Below are 15,894 nucleotides of genomic sequence, written 5' to 3'. Positions count from 1 at the left end.
ACAAAACCCTGATGCAAACCCAAAACCTAAGTACTTTGTCATTTCAGCAACTTATGGAGAGATTCTCCTTTTACATGAGGAAGGCCATACCCATCAAATGTTACCTGGCAGTGGTAAGTCCTGTGCAGCCATTTGGACTGCTGTGTTTCCATCTACCAGAGTGCTGGGCATCCTAGTTCCAGACTAACTGGATTACGCTTGTCTTATTCTCTCACCATGTGCACTTAGTGTTGATGAGAATAGTTCTGTGCCTTCCTTCTGAAGCCTGAGCTCCACAGAAAATGTTTTGAACTCCCCATACTTTGGCTTGTAATGCAGGAATGCATATACTAGAGATTTGTCTACTCATTTAAAAGAACAAACAAACCATTACGATACAAGGGGCCTGTTAAAAAAAAGACTACAGAAATCATTGATCTCTGGGGATGGGGGGAAGAAAAGCCACAACATAATTGAAAGTAAGGAAGAGAGAAACAACTACAATTTATGGTTATTGATTGTGTTGTATTGAAATGGTGAAGAGGAGATCTCTGGTAGGGTGCGGCCTGTTGGAGGCTTGGGTTGGAACACAACTATGAAACAGGCATTCTTATTATCTCCTGCAAAAATGCCAGCAGCCTGATACCTCTGCTTCCTGCAACTTTGTTTTTTCTTCCCTTAACTTGATTATATAAAATTCCTTTCGATTTTAGTGTTGGGATGTCAGCTTTTTTTTTGCTGACACATTTCCCATTGATTTGGCAAGGAAAATATTATTTAAAAATAGGCTTTTTAAAATGTATCAGGGTATGAAAGGAAATATTTATCCTTGTTTCCATTCATGTCAAGGAAAAAGAGGTTAATAAGAACTCTGCAGTCTTACTTAGTACACTGAAATCTTTATACTCCAAAACTCTATTAAGTATTTAAAGTTAAATTAGGTGGCTATCCTTCTGGCACCAAATGAGATGAGGAGAGAGAACTGTTGCTTTACTATAAATTGTAATGAAATTTCAGAATACATTGACAGGCTCTGTAGTGCATCAATAGGGCTGCACTAAACTGCTGGCTGTTTTCCTTAGGGTACCTTCCATTACTCTGAAATGCACAGCAAGCTGCTCGTAACAGTATTTTCTCATGAGAATAGTGGTGAATTAAGGCCCGGTTTTTTACATTGACATTACCAGCTCTGCCGCTGCTTGTTGACAGGGAAATTCAGTACCATTTATGGCAGCATTTCCAGCTATTATTTGTGTTGGTTTGTTGGTATTGTGCATTATAAATGCCATGAAATCCCTAATAAAAGAGTGTTCATGTAAATAACGTCTGTATAATATTTAGAAGTTGACTTAGTTTATTTACATGGACAGAGGCAATGTGCTGCTTGACAGCCATTATGGCAAGGTTACGTTTGTTTTAATAAATGGGTAGTTATGTGCAGTCTGCCAGTTATAGGTAATGTAATTCTCAATTACATTATGGTTTGTGATTGTATTGATTGGATCTGCTCTGGGACTATTGATTACTGTTTGGAAATACTTCTTAACGGCTTTGCAGGAAAACCTGAAAATCTAGGAAGCTGTCATATGCTTCTGCATTCCTCTAAATAGCAAGGTATTAAGAAGGAAATCACTTTAGGGCATATGGTTTCAAACACTGATTTAGGTTATTAAGTTACAGCAGTAAATGGTTTTACAGAGCAGTAAGAGCCCTCCATCTCTTTGGGCTTTGCAGCCATGGTGGGATGTGTGAACATGTAGAATGATGAGTTGCTTCCTAAGCTACGTCACTGGACTTTGGAGTACCTGGAATGATTAAACGGGTGGTTTGAAAGGCAGCATCTGTTTCCAGAACCTTTCACTCTATGATTTCATTTTCTAAAACTGATTAGTTAATGATATCATTATGTAATTCACTGGGTAGACTAGGTTATGAATTAATGGTTTCTTATTTTAGCCAGCAAACTGAACCTCCTGATTCATGATAAACTGTGGTCAGCATTAGATATGTTTTAAATTCTTCATTAAAGTGCTTAGTTTACTTTTTAATTCTGTGAAGGTTTTTTAAATGAGGCTAATGCTTACTGTGTAAAGCAAGTCTATTTAATGCCTCCAAGAAAAAAATCACAATGTGTATGTGGTGAAACAGACAGATATCAGTCACGGACACTGCAAGGAATTGATTTCATCTCCAGAAGCACAAAAAGTTGACTTAACTATTTTAAGATCAGTTTTAACATTATCAAAATGAAAAAACTAAGTAGTAATGAGGTGAATCTAAAGGTCAGCAATCATACTGTGATGAGGGTGCCTCATCAACAGGGAAAACTGAGCAGTATAGCCAGGTTCTTATGGACTGCTGCAAATGTTTTGGAGGCTAACGCTGCTGACATTCTCCTTTGTGAGACTGGCCTGACTTCCTCTTAACAGATGCTTAATTTTAGGAAAATAAGGCATACTCTTAACAAGCTAAATAAATATAGTGTCCACAATTATTATCAGAGAGAAAGAAGCACTTTTTACATATATACAAACCTGTTAGTCATGCATTCCTTAATGAATGCTTTTAAAAACAAATGATCATTAAATGATTACTTTTAGTGTAGGGGCGTGGGGAGGGGGAGAATGGGGCAACATGCACTTTGAATGAATCTGCCAGAAATTCCTTCACTTTGGCTTTCAGACAGCTTGACAACTCTACTAAATCATTACTGATAGAGAGCAGCAGCATCAGATGGTACCAGACCTTGTTAGAGTAACATGTGTTAAGCTTGCAAGTCTCAAAGGTCACTAGGAAAAGTACATCAAAGCTCTCAAAGGTTGTGTATGTACAGACACAGATTTGGTTTTTTTAATCAGGTATTCTGATTGTTCGCATGGAATCCGTGTTGGTGAAACAAAAATACCATATTCTTAAACAATCGATTTGTGAACATCCAGTTTCAGTGCAGCGCCATATCACTGATATGGGCCTTATTCTCAGGGAGAAATACAAGATGTCCAGATAAGATAAGTTTAGCAACTGGAATTTAAAATCTAGTTGAATGCTGTAAGCCTTTTTCTTGACAGAGGTGCTGAATTTGATTGCCTTTTTTTCCTTCTAACCCTCCACTAACACTTGTGGCAATCTTTTTGTCCCTTTCTGCAGACGCAGGCACCTTGCTCCCTTGTTAATCTTTTTGAATGCCAGCTATCTTTTTTGTCTCAAGAGCTACTTAGTATAGTTAAACTTAACTATAAAACTGTAATTGGTTTTGGCAGTGTTGCTTCTTGTCAGATGTGACCCTTCAGGAACTGAACTGTTGTCCACCTGTTTTGGATTTCTCGTTTTTTCTTTCTTGCACAAGTGGATCATTTGGGTAAATATGGAGCGTATCAGAGAAATGAGTAGGGAAAGGTAAACTTGGTGATTTGTTTTTTTCCAGGTAATTGTGATGTCCACTGAGAATGACAGTAGACATCAGCAACTTAACTGATGCTGATGAGATATTGCTCTTCATGCAGTGACATAATTGAATTATCTGCATTGAGTCTCAGCTTCATCTCTGCTGTCTAAATTGTCTGCAGTATGCAAGATTAAGACATAGCGCAATGTGTCTTTTTAATGTAGCTGCTTCAGTGGCAAGTACCCAAACAGGTAATTTTATGCATGTTGGAGTGCTGTGTTAATAACATAATAAGGCATAAGGTGATAGTGCAGCATCAGTACTATCTGAGAAAATACTTCTGGGAAGTAGTAGAAGACAAAATGTTCATTCTGTAATGCAGCTGAGCTTTTTCTCCTTAGAAACTAATTTGAGTGGGATTTCAGGAGGCCCTTTTTGAAATATCAACTGCACTTTTGGGTCAGTAAGGGCTAGGGAGAACTACTACAAGTCAAACTGATACCATGATTGAAGTCTGAGTTAAGGGTTTATGCAGGTTAGCTTCACATTCTGTTAGTTAAGCATGCTAATGGCTTCTTTCTGCATGCATTGCTTCTTTGTTTATTAAAAATGGGAAGAATCATCTTTCTCAAAAGCATCTCGGAGGCTTGCTCTGGAGGCATGTAGAGTTCATGGCCAGTATGGCAGGTTTCCTCACAAAAATTCTTGCAGTACAAGAAAACAGAACCCTGCATTAAAATGCTCTGGATGTGGTTGAATTAAAGACCATTGCCTACTAGTCTGGTGGTTCTAAGGGATATTTCCTTTTTCCCCTCTTTAATAAAATCCTCTTGTACGGAATGTCCTTTATTTTCAGAGTTCACCAGTTTGGAAGTGAATAGCTACAAATAAACACAATGAAATTTTTCTGTCATCAGCTGTTATTTTTTGTCACTATTTCTGTGAAACTGTTCCCGTTCAACATTTAAAAACACTCTGCTTGCCAGAAATTTTAACTTTCTGGCCAATGCTGATTTCATGGAGCTGCACTCATTTCTAAGTTTGGTAATTTTTCTGTGCTGTGTTGTTTCTCTCTCATTGGCAGTGAAGGAAAAGAAGATTCTGGGGAGGAGAAAGCAGCTCTGTTTCAGCATTCCCGGCCCTTTGTGGTGCTCCAGAGACTGAAAAAAAGTCATTGTACATCTGGAGAGAAATCTTCAGAAACGGAGCTGGGCAATCAGATATTTAGCACCAGTTATCAGAAACTAAGATGAGAATTCAGTTTGCAAGGAGCCCAGCTTATCTCTTGGCCATGGAATCGGTAGGAACTGGTTCTGAGCCTTGAGCCCTGAGAAACATGAAAACTTGATGCCATTGTCATGGTACTGCTTTTAAATCCTGTGTGTAGATTCATGGGATGTGGTAAATGGCTGATCTGGAGACAACTATGAAGATGATGACAGGAAAAAGCTTCAAACTAAACTGTATTCATGTTTCTGTTACCCTGGAATACCTATTCTGTGACTGGCATTTCCTTCTCTTCTTTTAATGTGCATTTTAAAGTCAAAAAGTGCACTGTTTGTGTTGCCTAAGTTTATTCACTGGTTTTGATTTCTGTTTTCATGTGCTGTATAGACACCAGAGTACTGTGGCAGCAGTAGTTTCAGTGTTTATTGTCTAAAAATTGTAAATATGCAGCACTTTTTCAGGTGTTCTACAAACTCTACTAAACTAATTGCGCTCCTGGGAAAGAGACAAAGAATTCTTTCTAATAGACTGTTTCATGAAATGTAAATCAGACCATCTCAAGATGTGAAACTTCATGTAGCGGTATATTTAAGCTGGCCTTAAAATGTGTGAGTTCTCATTGTTTCATCCTGCATTAAGCTTCCGATATATATGCCTTTATTGCTGCAGAAATTTAATAGTGTTAATGTAGTCCCAGGCTCCTAATGAATAACTGGCAAATGAACTGGACTGACACTTTCTCAGCATATTGTGTTTGCATCCTAATGAGCACATTTTGCTTGGTCATGATCAAAATACGAATGCATTTCCATAATGTTAATCAAGCACTTGTTCTTAGCATTTGGAAAAGGGCAGGACTTAAATTTAATTTTAGTATGTGCACATATCTAACACAAATTTAACAGCTAGTTTAAAATACAAGTTGCTGTCATTGTGAAAACTGATATTAACTATCCCTTCTAAAAGCTCCATGTTAAATGTTCTTTTAGAATGTTTTATGGATTGATATTTTATAACTCATTCCTATTGCTTCCTCTCCAGGCATAAATCTTAGCTGAACTTTCCCTAATCTTTCTCAACCCGTTTAATTTAGACGATCACTTTCTATTTTTAGCTGTTCATGGAGAGATAATTCTTAATTTCTAGTTTGGTGCCACTCCATCTGTGGAACCGGAGTGCTTAAAAACAAGTGCTTAAAAACATCCTGTGAAGACTTTTCTTAGAGCATGAAGGAAGCAGTTTTGTTAGCAGTAATTGTGCCTGTAGTGGTTCTGGACCCGCTCTGATGTTTCAGTGTGGTTCTGAAGTGACTGGAATCAGGTATCATTTCACATAGGTGTCCAACTTTTTTCTTGATTGTGATAAAAATCCTAAGCAGACAGTTTGAAGAAGCTCTGTCCCTGGTCATTCTTACAGGTAGAACCCCCTGTTTTCCATCAGCTTCTCACTAAGATCAGTGACATCTGCTATCAGTGTTGGAACATGGAGCCTTAGGCTGTACCTTTTATTCGGAGGTGTGCTTGCACAAACCAGCATACCTGTGAGTGCAAGTGTAGGCTGACTGCAGGACAAAAGAGGAGTTAATACTGGATAGTAACAAGGCAAAGATAAGTTACTTTCTCTTGTTGATATTTATCCATATATGACGACCTCAGTTTTGTGGGTTTTTGTAATTAGAGCCTGTGGATTTAGCAAGAAAATTTCAATTTTTGCCTTAATTCTCCTTATGCAAAACAAATAATGATCTGGCTTTCGTCATCCCAAACTTTTTTAGTCTGATACTTGTCAAAGCTGCCTGGTTCTAAGGGAAACACCTTGACAGGTATTTCATTCTAGTGTTCTACCCAGACAAAGCAAAAATGATAGGAGGGTCAAAGGAAGAATTGAGTCCTGGTAGAATCAGTCCTGGTAGGTGGATTTTGCTGTATTTTGACGTGGCTGTTGGAAAAGTGCATTTGTCCTCAGTGTCCCATGTTGTTCTGCCTTGTCTCTGTCATGTGTGCTTTCTGAGATGTGGAGCAAGGCCTGTTCTCTTCCCTGGTGTGGAGTGGGGCTTCTCATTCTCTGCCACATTCAAGCAGCTCCATACAGTTCCAAGGAGCTGGCAAATACTGCTCTTGACAGATGGCATTTTAGGAAAGCCAAACAAAAGCTCATAACTTCTGCCTTCGCCTTTGCTAGGAGCAGATACTGCAGTAGTAAACCACGAGTTTAATGACCAGACTTGTAAAGACAGTTACTGGGTTTGATTTTACAGAGTGTGACTGCTTTATGATGTGTGTATAGCAACTGAAGTTGTGTAGTGAGAATATGAGAGTGTGTAACAGAGATCTTGTTTTGAGATGGAACTGTTTTGGTATTCCAGGTTCCTTATGAAACAAATTATCAGCTCCCTGCGGTGAACTTTCCAGGGCTCTGAGTAGCCCTTAAATTCATTCACTGCTGGGAAGAGCATTGCAAACAAACATGCAATGGCCTTTTCCAGACGGGTACTGAGAAGGGGCATCTCATGAAGGATGGCAGCAGAGCAACTGAGCAGCTGCTTTGAAATCAGAGTGTGGTATCTTCTAACACTTTCTTTCAGATATGCAGGAGCACTGTTTAGTTATTTTACTGGCAAATCTGTTCCCACGCAGAGGAAGTTCTGATTTTGGTGCCATCAGATTTTCTGCTGGGTCCCTGCACTTGAAGTATGAAGAAATTGATCACTTAGCATAAGTTTCATTTGCATAAGTGTGCTATATCTGTGCTGCAGAATTACGTGCTACCAGTTGGAGCAGCTGGATATTACATGCCTGGAACTTGAAAAATTACTTTAATTTGACATTTTTGTATTTTTTTAATTTGTCAGGGGGTTTGTTTCGTTTTATGGAATAGTTGAATAGAGAAACTATGATTGAAGTACTGATCTCAAACATCTACTCTGTGTGTGAGCTATCAGCACACTTCCTATATCAGTGTTTTATTCTGTGTTATGATGCAGGAATTTTACATCCTGTTTAATTTTTAAGCAAAGTGTAGGGATGAAAATGCATGAAGCAGGAAACAAATACAACTTAAACAAACGAAACAAAGCCAACAACAAACATTCCCTTTGTCAGTGTAGTGATTATCCAGATCTTGACATACACAAGACAATTTAAGAATAAGCATTTCTGATTGATTTTTGTTTGTCTGCTGCTCACAGCTTCTTCAAAGTGAAGGTGAAATCCTTCTAGGAAGCATTCAAATACTATCAAAAAGACAAAGCCAAACAAACGCCCTAACAAAGCGTTTAAAAATTAAAGTTGAGGTAGCAAGTGTTGGCAAGAGGATAGAATCTGCCAAATGCTGAAGTAGAAGGAAACTGTTCTTTTAGCTGCAAAAATGTGTGGTTTTTGCTTATTTTCTGTAGGTGTTTTTGTCCTAGGGGAAATACCTTGCAGCTGCCTTTATCCCAAGCTTCAGCAAAGATGGATAAAGAATTATTTTAGATAAGAATGTTTCCATCCTTAAGTGGTAACCTCTTTATTCTTGTTGTTTTGTTTTCAAGTGTAAATGGAAACTAGGCAACAACAACTTGAATGCAATGTGCTCCTTAGCATTTGGGAATATTTGAGGCAGAGCAGGAGCTTCAGTAAGGAGAAGTAGCAGCTAGGGGAGTTTTGAGATTTGCTGCTGGAAGCAGAAGAGTTGCAGCGGGTTGTTTACCAGGGAGAGCTGAGACCTTGGTGGCAAGGTGTGTTGGAGCAAACATCAGTAGCTGTGTACAGAATGCAAACAGGTAGCTGAAAAAATATGAATGTGAACTGTATGATGAAGTATTTGGCCTAATGGTGTACCTACTGCAGGTTTGATATTGGTGTCAGAAACTGAGTGGATTTTTTAAATTGTTTTTAGAGGAACTATAATTGGTTACTACCTTTTCCTCCCCCCAGAAAATCAAATGGTAAAATAATGGAAATCCTGAGCTAAGTTGCAAAAAAGTATCTCAGTTTCTAAGTGAATACACCCTTCATATGCACCAGTTTGTGACTGCTGTTTGCTCTGTTAATTTTAATAGTAAAACGTGATGACAGAGCAAGTTCTGTGGCTTGCAGGCTTCCACATTCCTATACGGTAGTAAATACACTGCTTTCCTGCTGGTAGAATTTTGAGGGGAAAGGAGTTGGATGGTATATTCTTTAGTTTGGGGTGTCAAAAAACATGCTTACTTTGGTCTGCCAATGTGAATACCACGCTCAGGTTCCTCACTTGGATGAATTGCAAATGCGGGTGCTGCCTCCAAGAAGAGCAGTGACTCTGTATTCTTGCTGCTTTGTTAAGTCCTGAATTAATAGGTGATCCAAGGTCTTCATTTGTGTAGAAATAGATGGATTCTGCAGAGCGGACTTTTGTGATGGGGGAGAGATTTTAAGGGGAGCTAAAGTGATGTCCCCAGTGTTTACAGCCTGTTCATGAGCTTTTGTGTGTCACATTGTATTACCTTTGAGTTGGAAGATATGAAAACAAAATCCATTAAGACAAGACCTAATGTTATCTTGACTGCCTTACATGTAAAAAGATGGATGAAGACTATCATTCTTCTGTATAGAGAAAGCCTAATGCCCATTCCCCCTCAAATTCCTGAGGCTTAATAAACAAGCATTTGTGCTTGTTCTTTGAAACAGCCACAGTTAAAAGGCTGAGGTGGTTGATTGCATAAGACTGATGGTTTAAAGATGAGATTTTGGGGCCTCTGACTGTGTACTGTATTCATTCAAGTCTATTAAAAGCTATCTAAAAGCTTCTGAAACCACTGCTTTTTTAATGGAGCTAGCTCTATTTTGTTACTCTTGTGTACCTGGTAAGACCTCTGGGCATCTGATTGCCTTTCACTGTATCAGCATCGCTGTTGGTTACTGATGTATATGTTTCTCTTCTCTGAGGTGAAAATACCTTTTCTTTAATCAGAGGTTTGCTAGCAGCTTTTTTTCCCCCCCTCTTTATCTTCACTTGCTGGAACTGTGGTTATATTCCTAAAAGTGGTTTTCGATAAAGCCTATGACTTGTTCTCTCTGGTTTGGGGTAGAAGGAGAGTTGTTATTCAGCTGTGTAATGTAAAATAAGGGAAGAGTGTTGTTAATTGTAAATGACCAGCCTTATTAACTGGGTCCAGACATGCAGTGGAGAATTCTAATGCTCTTTCCAAGGGTAAACTTGAGATATCTGTAAGATGCCAGTTTACTTTCTGTGTAGATTCTGTTTCCAGCTTTCATCATGGTATGTGTGTATATGCGCAAATAAAAAAACAAAAGACAAGAAACTGGCCATTTAGAGGAATGTGGTATAATGCAGCATATTCTATTTCTTAGCCAACATGTACACTATTTTTCTCTCCAATTCTTTTCCTTCATCCCCATGGTCAAAGAATGTTTAATGTGCTTGGCTCCCTGTATTCACCACATTGATTGGGGAAATTAAGAGTGATGTCTTAGATGGGCTTGAAGCACTAACTGTTAGCTTTGAGTGATTCATAGTAAGGCGCTGTGCTTCTTAAATCCTTTTGGAGGTCATCAGTGATCGTGAAGGTTGGTTTGTATCTATTGAAATAGTTGAAACAGAAATCTGTATGTTTCTTCTTTTTCCATGGATGTGTTGCATCTGTGCAGAAAGAGAAGTGAAATGAAAGAAGAAGATACGGAAAAATAACAGGAAAAGCTTTTGTTGGTGTGTCTTGGAAGAAAATAGCAAATTCAGCCAAAGTATAGAACAAAGTACATATGCTACTATTGACTTATGTGCTAAGTACTTAACATATTCTAAAGTCTTGGTGCAATTATGTTCTGTAGATTTGCTTGTTTTCAGGTAGCTTTCTGTATCTATTTAGCAGTTGTTTGATATAAATCAGCCATCAGAGTTGTATTTCACAAGAAACTGAACATAATCATGTTTGGTATGGTTTGTGAAGGCTGAGGAACTCTTTGAAAAGCTCAAATCTGCCTCTTACCTCCATTACCCCACATTGCTCATGGATGGCATGTTTATCAGCTGCTACTTTGATACCTGAATTTTTACAGTAGCTTTTCTATAATGATCTCTTCCTTGTGCTCTAGCAGCTTTAATAGTTCTTTTCTTTTTTTTTTTTTAAAAAACTTTTTTTTTCAAGCCCTGGCAACAAAAGCAAAAGGTTCTTATTAAGTGGAGTTTAAGCCAAGACTATTTCAGAACTGTTGCGTTGATTGCAGCAGCTGATAATGCTTTGCCCTTAAATTATTGGGGCAGTTTGTCTTCACTCTAAGTTACTTGAGTAACTTTCATATCTGAATGACATAAGCAATGGGTTTCCTACTTTTGTCAGGGCTGTTTGTTATAACTGATAATGGAGAAGCTTAATACGTTTCAGACCCGTGATCCTATATTCAGCTTTTGTGACAATCTGTGAAGCTTTGTAGAGCTTCATTGATTTCCACTGGTATGCAGACAAAAGTAAGATTTGAAAGGTGCAAAGCCTTCATTTTTTACTATAACTGCAATGCATTTTAGGCTGTGTTCTTTGGTAGGTAGCTCATTAGTTCTGATCATATATATATTGTGTTCTTAAGGTGAAAAAAGTCTTTTTATGCCTATCTTATGCAGAAACGTCTTGAAAAAAAAATGATAGAAATTACAGAAAGGTTACTGTGTCATAGGCATTACATGGATTCTTCTGGAATTTATAAGCAATTTGATGTTGGCTAATGGAATATGTTGTGTGTGTAGCTCCCCCTTCCCCCCTCTTTTTATATAAGTTTCTGACAGGAAATCTGTAGCTAAATATTATTTTATGACTTCCATCTGTTCATGTATAATAGTGTTTTATAATGCAGTCCAGATTGCTGCCCAATAGAAATGTCCTATAGCATGAGATAGACTTTCAAGTGATTGTTGTACATGCTAATTATTTTTTAATGAGCGATTCATTTAAATTTTAAGTTAACCAGCTCATTTTAAGTACAACTTCCTTGATAGAAAAGTTGCCACTAATTAACTAAAATAGCCTCTCTTATTTCTAGTGCCAGTGTGTTGTTGTTTTTGTGTTGTTGGTTTTTTTACTAATGTTTTAAACAACTGTATTATCATACTGCAGTAAGAAGATGCAACTTGAGATTCTGATTGTGTGACCTCTGCAGCTAGTGAGGACTAAGAGCTTTTAGGGCAGCCAGTATCATTTTAATTTTGACAACTCAGTTGGTTTCTTCAAGTACTGAGAGTAATTGATGAAAACATTAAAGCACGAGCTCTTGAAAGACGTATGTCAGCATATTTTTTTAATGAAACTTTCCATCCTTCACAACTGAGAAGGTAATGGGATCCAGGTATATTCTTATGATGTGAAAATGAAGGGGGGGGGAATGCCTTAAGAACATACCTGTACTTCTCATTATGTCAGTCATAATTTTTATATAATTGACCATAAATCTTAGAAGTCTTGGAATAGGCTGTGCTTTGAAAAATGCAATAGAGTTCTTTCTAAATATCTTTATTGCCTGGGAGTTTACATCTTTCCTATTTCAGTGATAATCTGAATAATTAACATTAAAATTATAATGTTTATCTGCTCAGGACTCACTTAAAACAACTGTCTTGAATGTTACGTGAGCCAGGCTCGCTTCTAGACTGGACTGCAGGTACCTCTGATAGGGATAACTTTGCTCCCTCTAGTGGGGATTAGCTTTACAACGTCCTGAGTAATTATTTTCTGGAGCTTTCACTTCATAAAAAGAAACTCATTACATGTCCATGCTGGATTTCCTTTCACCAAGGCAGTTTGTTGCAGACATTTTAATGTCATGAATATGAGTTTTTGTTGGGTTTGCGGCTCAGTTGTTGTCAATCCAGCTAAAAAACAGATAATTTCCTCTAGTTAGTTTCCTATGGCTGCATGTTTTGGACAGAGTGAACCTATGCAGCAAATGAGGTAGTAATCCATCTTAAGTTCCAAAGTTGAAACTATTTATGGATGTGGTCATGAGGGAGCACTGCTCTATCATTTTGTAAAATTAAAGCCATTGGCCTCAACTGCTTTTTTTGATGATTATGTTGGATGAATTTGTATCAGGGCTGAAAGCAGTGATTGTTCTCAAATGCTGATATCTGCGACAGATGTGCAGAGACAGCCAGTCTGACTCCCACAGCTCTGCTAGGCAGCCCCATTAAGCTGCTGTCAGCTCCACCGCTGCCAGTCACAGCGCAGTTTCTTGCGACATCGCTGCTCTGATGTCAGGAGATAGTCTGGTGTGTTCTGATGCGCAGTCATGTTTTCCTCTGTGGAGGGAAGCAGTGTGAAACTCCTTTGCGTCAGTGTTGATGGGGGTGGGATATCAAAAATCAACCCCAAGTCCCAAAATGCTGATAACAAAAGCTCCACAAAACTTTTATACCGCTAAGCTAATGGAAGAAGCAAACGCGTAGCAGAGCTGTGGCAACCCTGCTTTTTGTTCAAGAAGAATCTGAAGTTTGGAAATGTGTTATGTTTTCAAATAAACTTCATTGCATACATTTGTCAGTGTAGTTTTTAGAAGTTTATACATTGCGGAAATCGCACTATAATGAACATAAGTAACAAGCAACTTGAGGGGCATTGAAAATACATAGAGGTGTTTGTTGTCATTTTTAAGTGTCCCGTTCAATACCATGTGATGTTTCTGCTGCCCATTAATCTGCAGACTTCTAATACTGACTGCAAGAGGGAGCCTTCTCTATAATCTCTGGAACAAAAGCAGGAAAAATGCCAACAAATATGAAAGAGTGAGTAGGGGATTTTTTTTTCTTCCTGGTTCTGCCACGTTTTCTTGTGATCTCAGACATACTGTTTATTTTTGTGCTTCTCCATCTTCTAATTGTTGAGCCTGTCTGCAGTTTGTCTTCTTTGCAATCATGTAAGTGCTTTAAGAATTTCAAATGCAATTAAATTAAAGTATTATTTTGCCCAAGACTTTTATTTGTTTGGTGTTCAGAATTCAAATCAATACTATGATCAGAAATACTTTCAGGAGGTTTTGCCCCCCATTCAAAATATTTTGTTGGTTTTTTTCCCATTCATCTAACATTAAAACCAGAAGTAGCTGGTATTTGTCACTTAATGCAGGCAGAATGCAAAGTACTTGCAAAAAGCTAATGTAAGAAATCGTGTACTTTTAGACAAGTAATTAATGGAATTTTCATGTTCTCTGGAAGACTACTCAGGTCTGTGATAAGAATTACTAAAAATATTTTTGATACAGCTGAGTCTTGTAGTACTTCATCTAGATGGTGGCCGTGTGGAAGACAAGACAGTGGAGTGTCCTTGGTTAGTTCATGGGTGGCTGCTGTTTAATTCATTGAGACCTCTGTCTACCTTTGGGAGCACAGAGGACTAGGCCACAAGGACAGAATAACATCTTAAAATTTAACATAGATTTGCTGGAAAAATACATATCCACTTGTACTGAAATACAGCTTGACTTCTCACTTGAGAGTTTCCTTATCATCCCAACTGACCGTAAGCTAGAAGTGTACAAAGATGTGAAGTTATGATCTATAGCAACTTAGGTATAGGATTTTATTTTGATGAGAAGTGACCCATTTTCACATTGATATGGTGATGTCTGATGGTGATGTCTGAAGCAGTGACAATTTTTCCCCTAAGACAATTTTAATCCTGTAAGTTGCTGTCAGCCCGTGACATCTCCTTCCTGAGGAGGAGATAGCATGATATGAACTGGGTGTCAGAGGAGGTGTGAAAGCATTTTGAGGAGGCTGCTCAGAAACTCAGAGAAGTTACTTTTATCTGGGAGCTAGAGATAATAAGTCTTAAATTTTTTTATTACGAACATGAGGAAGTAAATTTTAAAACTTATATGCAGCCCAAGTCTTTCTTCCTCTTGCAGGTTAAGATTGTGTATTCCAAAAATACATGCTTGAGTCAAAAGGCCTAGTGACTGTACACTTATATTGCTGCTGCACAGAATGTGAACCTTTCTATGTCTTAGTTCCAGTTACAGTAACCCACTAACTTGAACTTGAGGTGTATGGCTATTTGCAAGGGACCATGAGTGCATGAGGAGGAGCTCCAGCTGTCTGGGAGGGTGTGAGGAAGAAGACAAGGCAGAACTAAAAGACTTAGGAAGACATGAACTACAGCCATTGAAGGAGATCAACATGCAAGTGTTGTTCTATATCAGCCATAGAGCAATGATGAGTTATTTGTTAGCAAACAGTATGAATTTTTCAGTTGCTTATTTACCAGTTTATGAAATTTGTGTTCTTTTTCCCTCACGCTGTTTCTTGGTTCCCTTGTGTTTCCTTTTTAGAAAGGATGGCATCGTTGCTTCCTTTAAGAGAAATCCAGGATCAGATGAGAATAACCTAAAAAACTTTATATGAGTTATATTTGAGGTGGACCTAGAGCAGTGACTTTGAGGAGATGAAGGGAAAGGGTGTATGTTCTTATCACTTATCCTAGGGCTTTCCTTAATCAAAGTTGTTACAACCAAGTAACATCTCTTGGCTTTTCCTCCCTCTTCTCTGCTCATCCACGTAGTTCCTGGATCGTTACCAACATGGTAGGGTGTCTTTAGAACTCTGTTCCAAGATAGTTATCAGACTCCCTGGAGTAGCAGGAGAATTTTGCCCCTGTTGCTATAGGATGTTATTGCACTTGCAGAAGAGGCAACTGAGTGGATGGTATTGATAGGCAGTTCTGCAGGGCAAGGAAAGACCTGTATGTGAACTTGTTAATATGTGGGTAGTTCCCTCTCTAAGCACTGCAACTCAGCTGCTGGGAAACACAAGTTGTGTTGTTTTTGTTTATTTTATTCCTTATGCAACAGTGCTGTTAGAATGTATATGTTATGGGCAAGAAATCCTTTTCACACCGCTCTGCTCCCCACGTCAGTGATGTGATTCTGGAAGGTAATGTCATCTCCTTGGAAACAGAATTCACAGGTGTATTTTTTGCTTTTAACTATCCCAAATAACGGAGATATCTTAGAAAATACAGTATCAGTTGGTACATCTTTCTACATTCATTTATTATAGTGCCAACCTCCCACAAAGCAACGGCTTGGATTAATATGCTTTTCTGACTTAGCACTCCAAAGAAATAACTTTAATTTCATATAGCAAAAAGGAAAGCTTGCATGCATTTTCAGGCATGCTTTATTTATATTGCCAAAAAACATTTAAAACTGTAATGATACTTATATATTTACAGCCTGTTAACATAAAAATGAACTTTTCAACCTTAACTATTCAAAAGCAGATATTTGAGACTAATGGAATTTGAGGATGATGACTTAATGTAGCAGTAAGGCAAATTTAAA

The 15,894-nt window shown here is 38.1% G+C and overlaps 1 protein-coding gene and 1 long non-coding RNA gene across 4 annotated transcripts in view; both read left to right on the top strand.

Moving 5' to 3' along the window:
* The window catches only part of HS2ST1 (heparan sulfate 2-O-sulfotransferase 1), a 68,602-nt gene that overhangs the window by 28,877 nt on the left and 23,831 nt on the right, over nucleotides 1-15,894 (top strand). Inside the window, exon 2 of one of the 3 annotated variants that reach the window (XM_015870191.3) lies at nucleotides 48-113. The exons of the other annotated variants lie outside the window; for them this stretch is intronic. Within the exon in view, the coding sequence (XP_015725677.2) occupies nucleotides 48-113 (66 nt within the window). The remainder of the gene's footprint in view (nucleotides 1-47; nucleotides 114-15,894) is intronic. 3 annotated transcript variants of the gene reach the window in all.
* LOC146759030 (uncharacterized) lies at nucleotides 3,078-14,002 on the top strand. The gene is made up of 2 exons (XR_014932778.1): nucleotides 3,078-3,615; nucleotides 4,449-14,002. It is a non-coding gene; the product is annotated as an uncharacterized LOC146759030 (long non-coding RNA).

This window comes from Coturnix japonica, chromosome 11, assembly GCF_054131305.1.
Source record: "Coturnix japonica strain WE chromosome 11, WE-NBRP24, whole genome shotgun sequence".
NCBI classification, from domain to species: Eukaryota; Metazoa; Chordata; class Aves; order Galliformes; family Phasianidae; genus Coturnix; species Coturnix japonica.
This window is presented reverse-complemented; position numbering and strand designations above follow the sequence as displayed.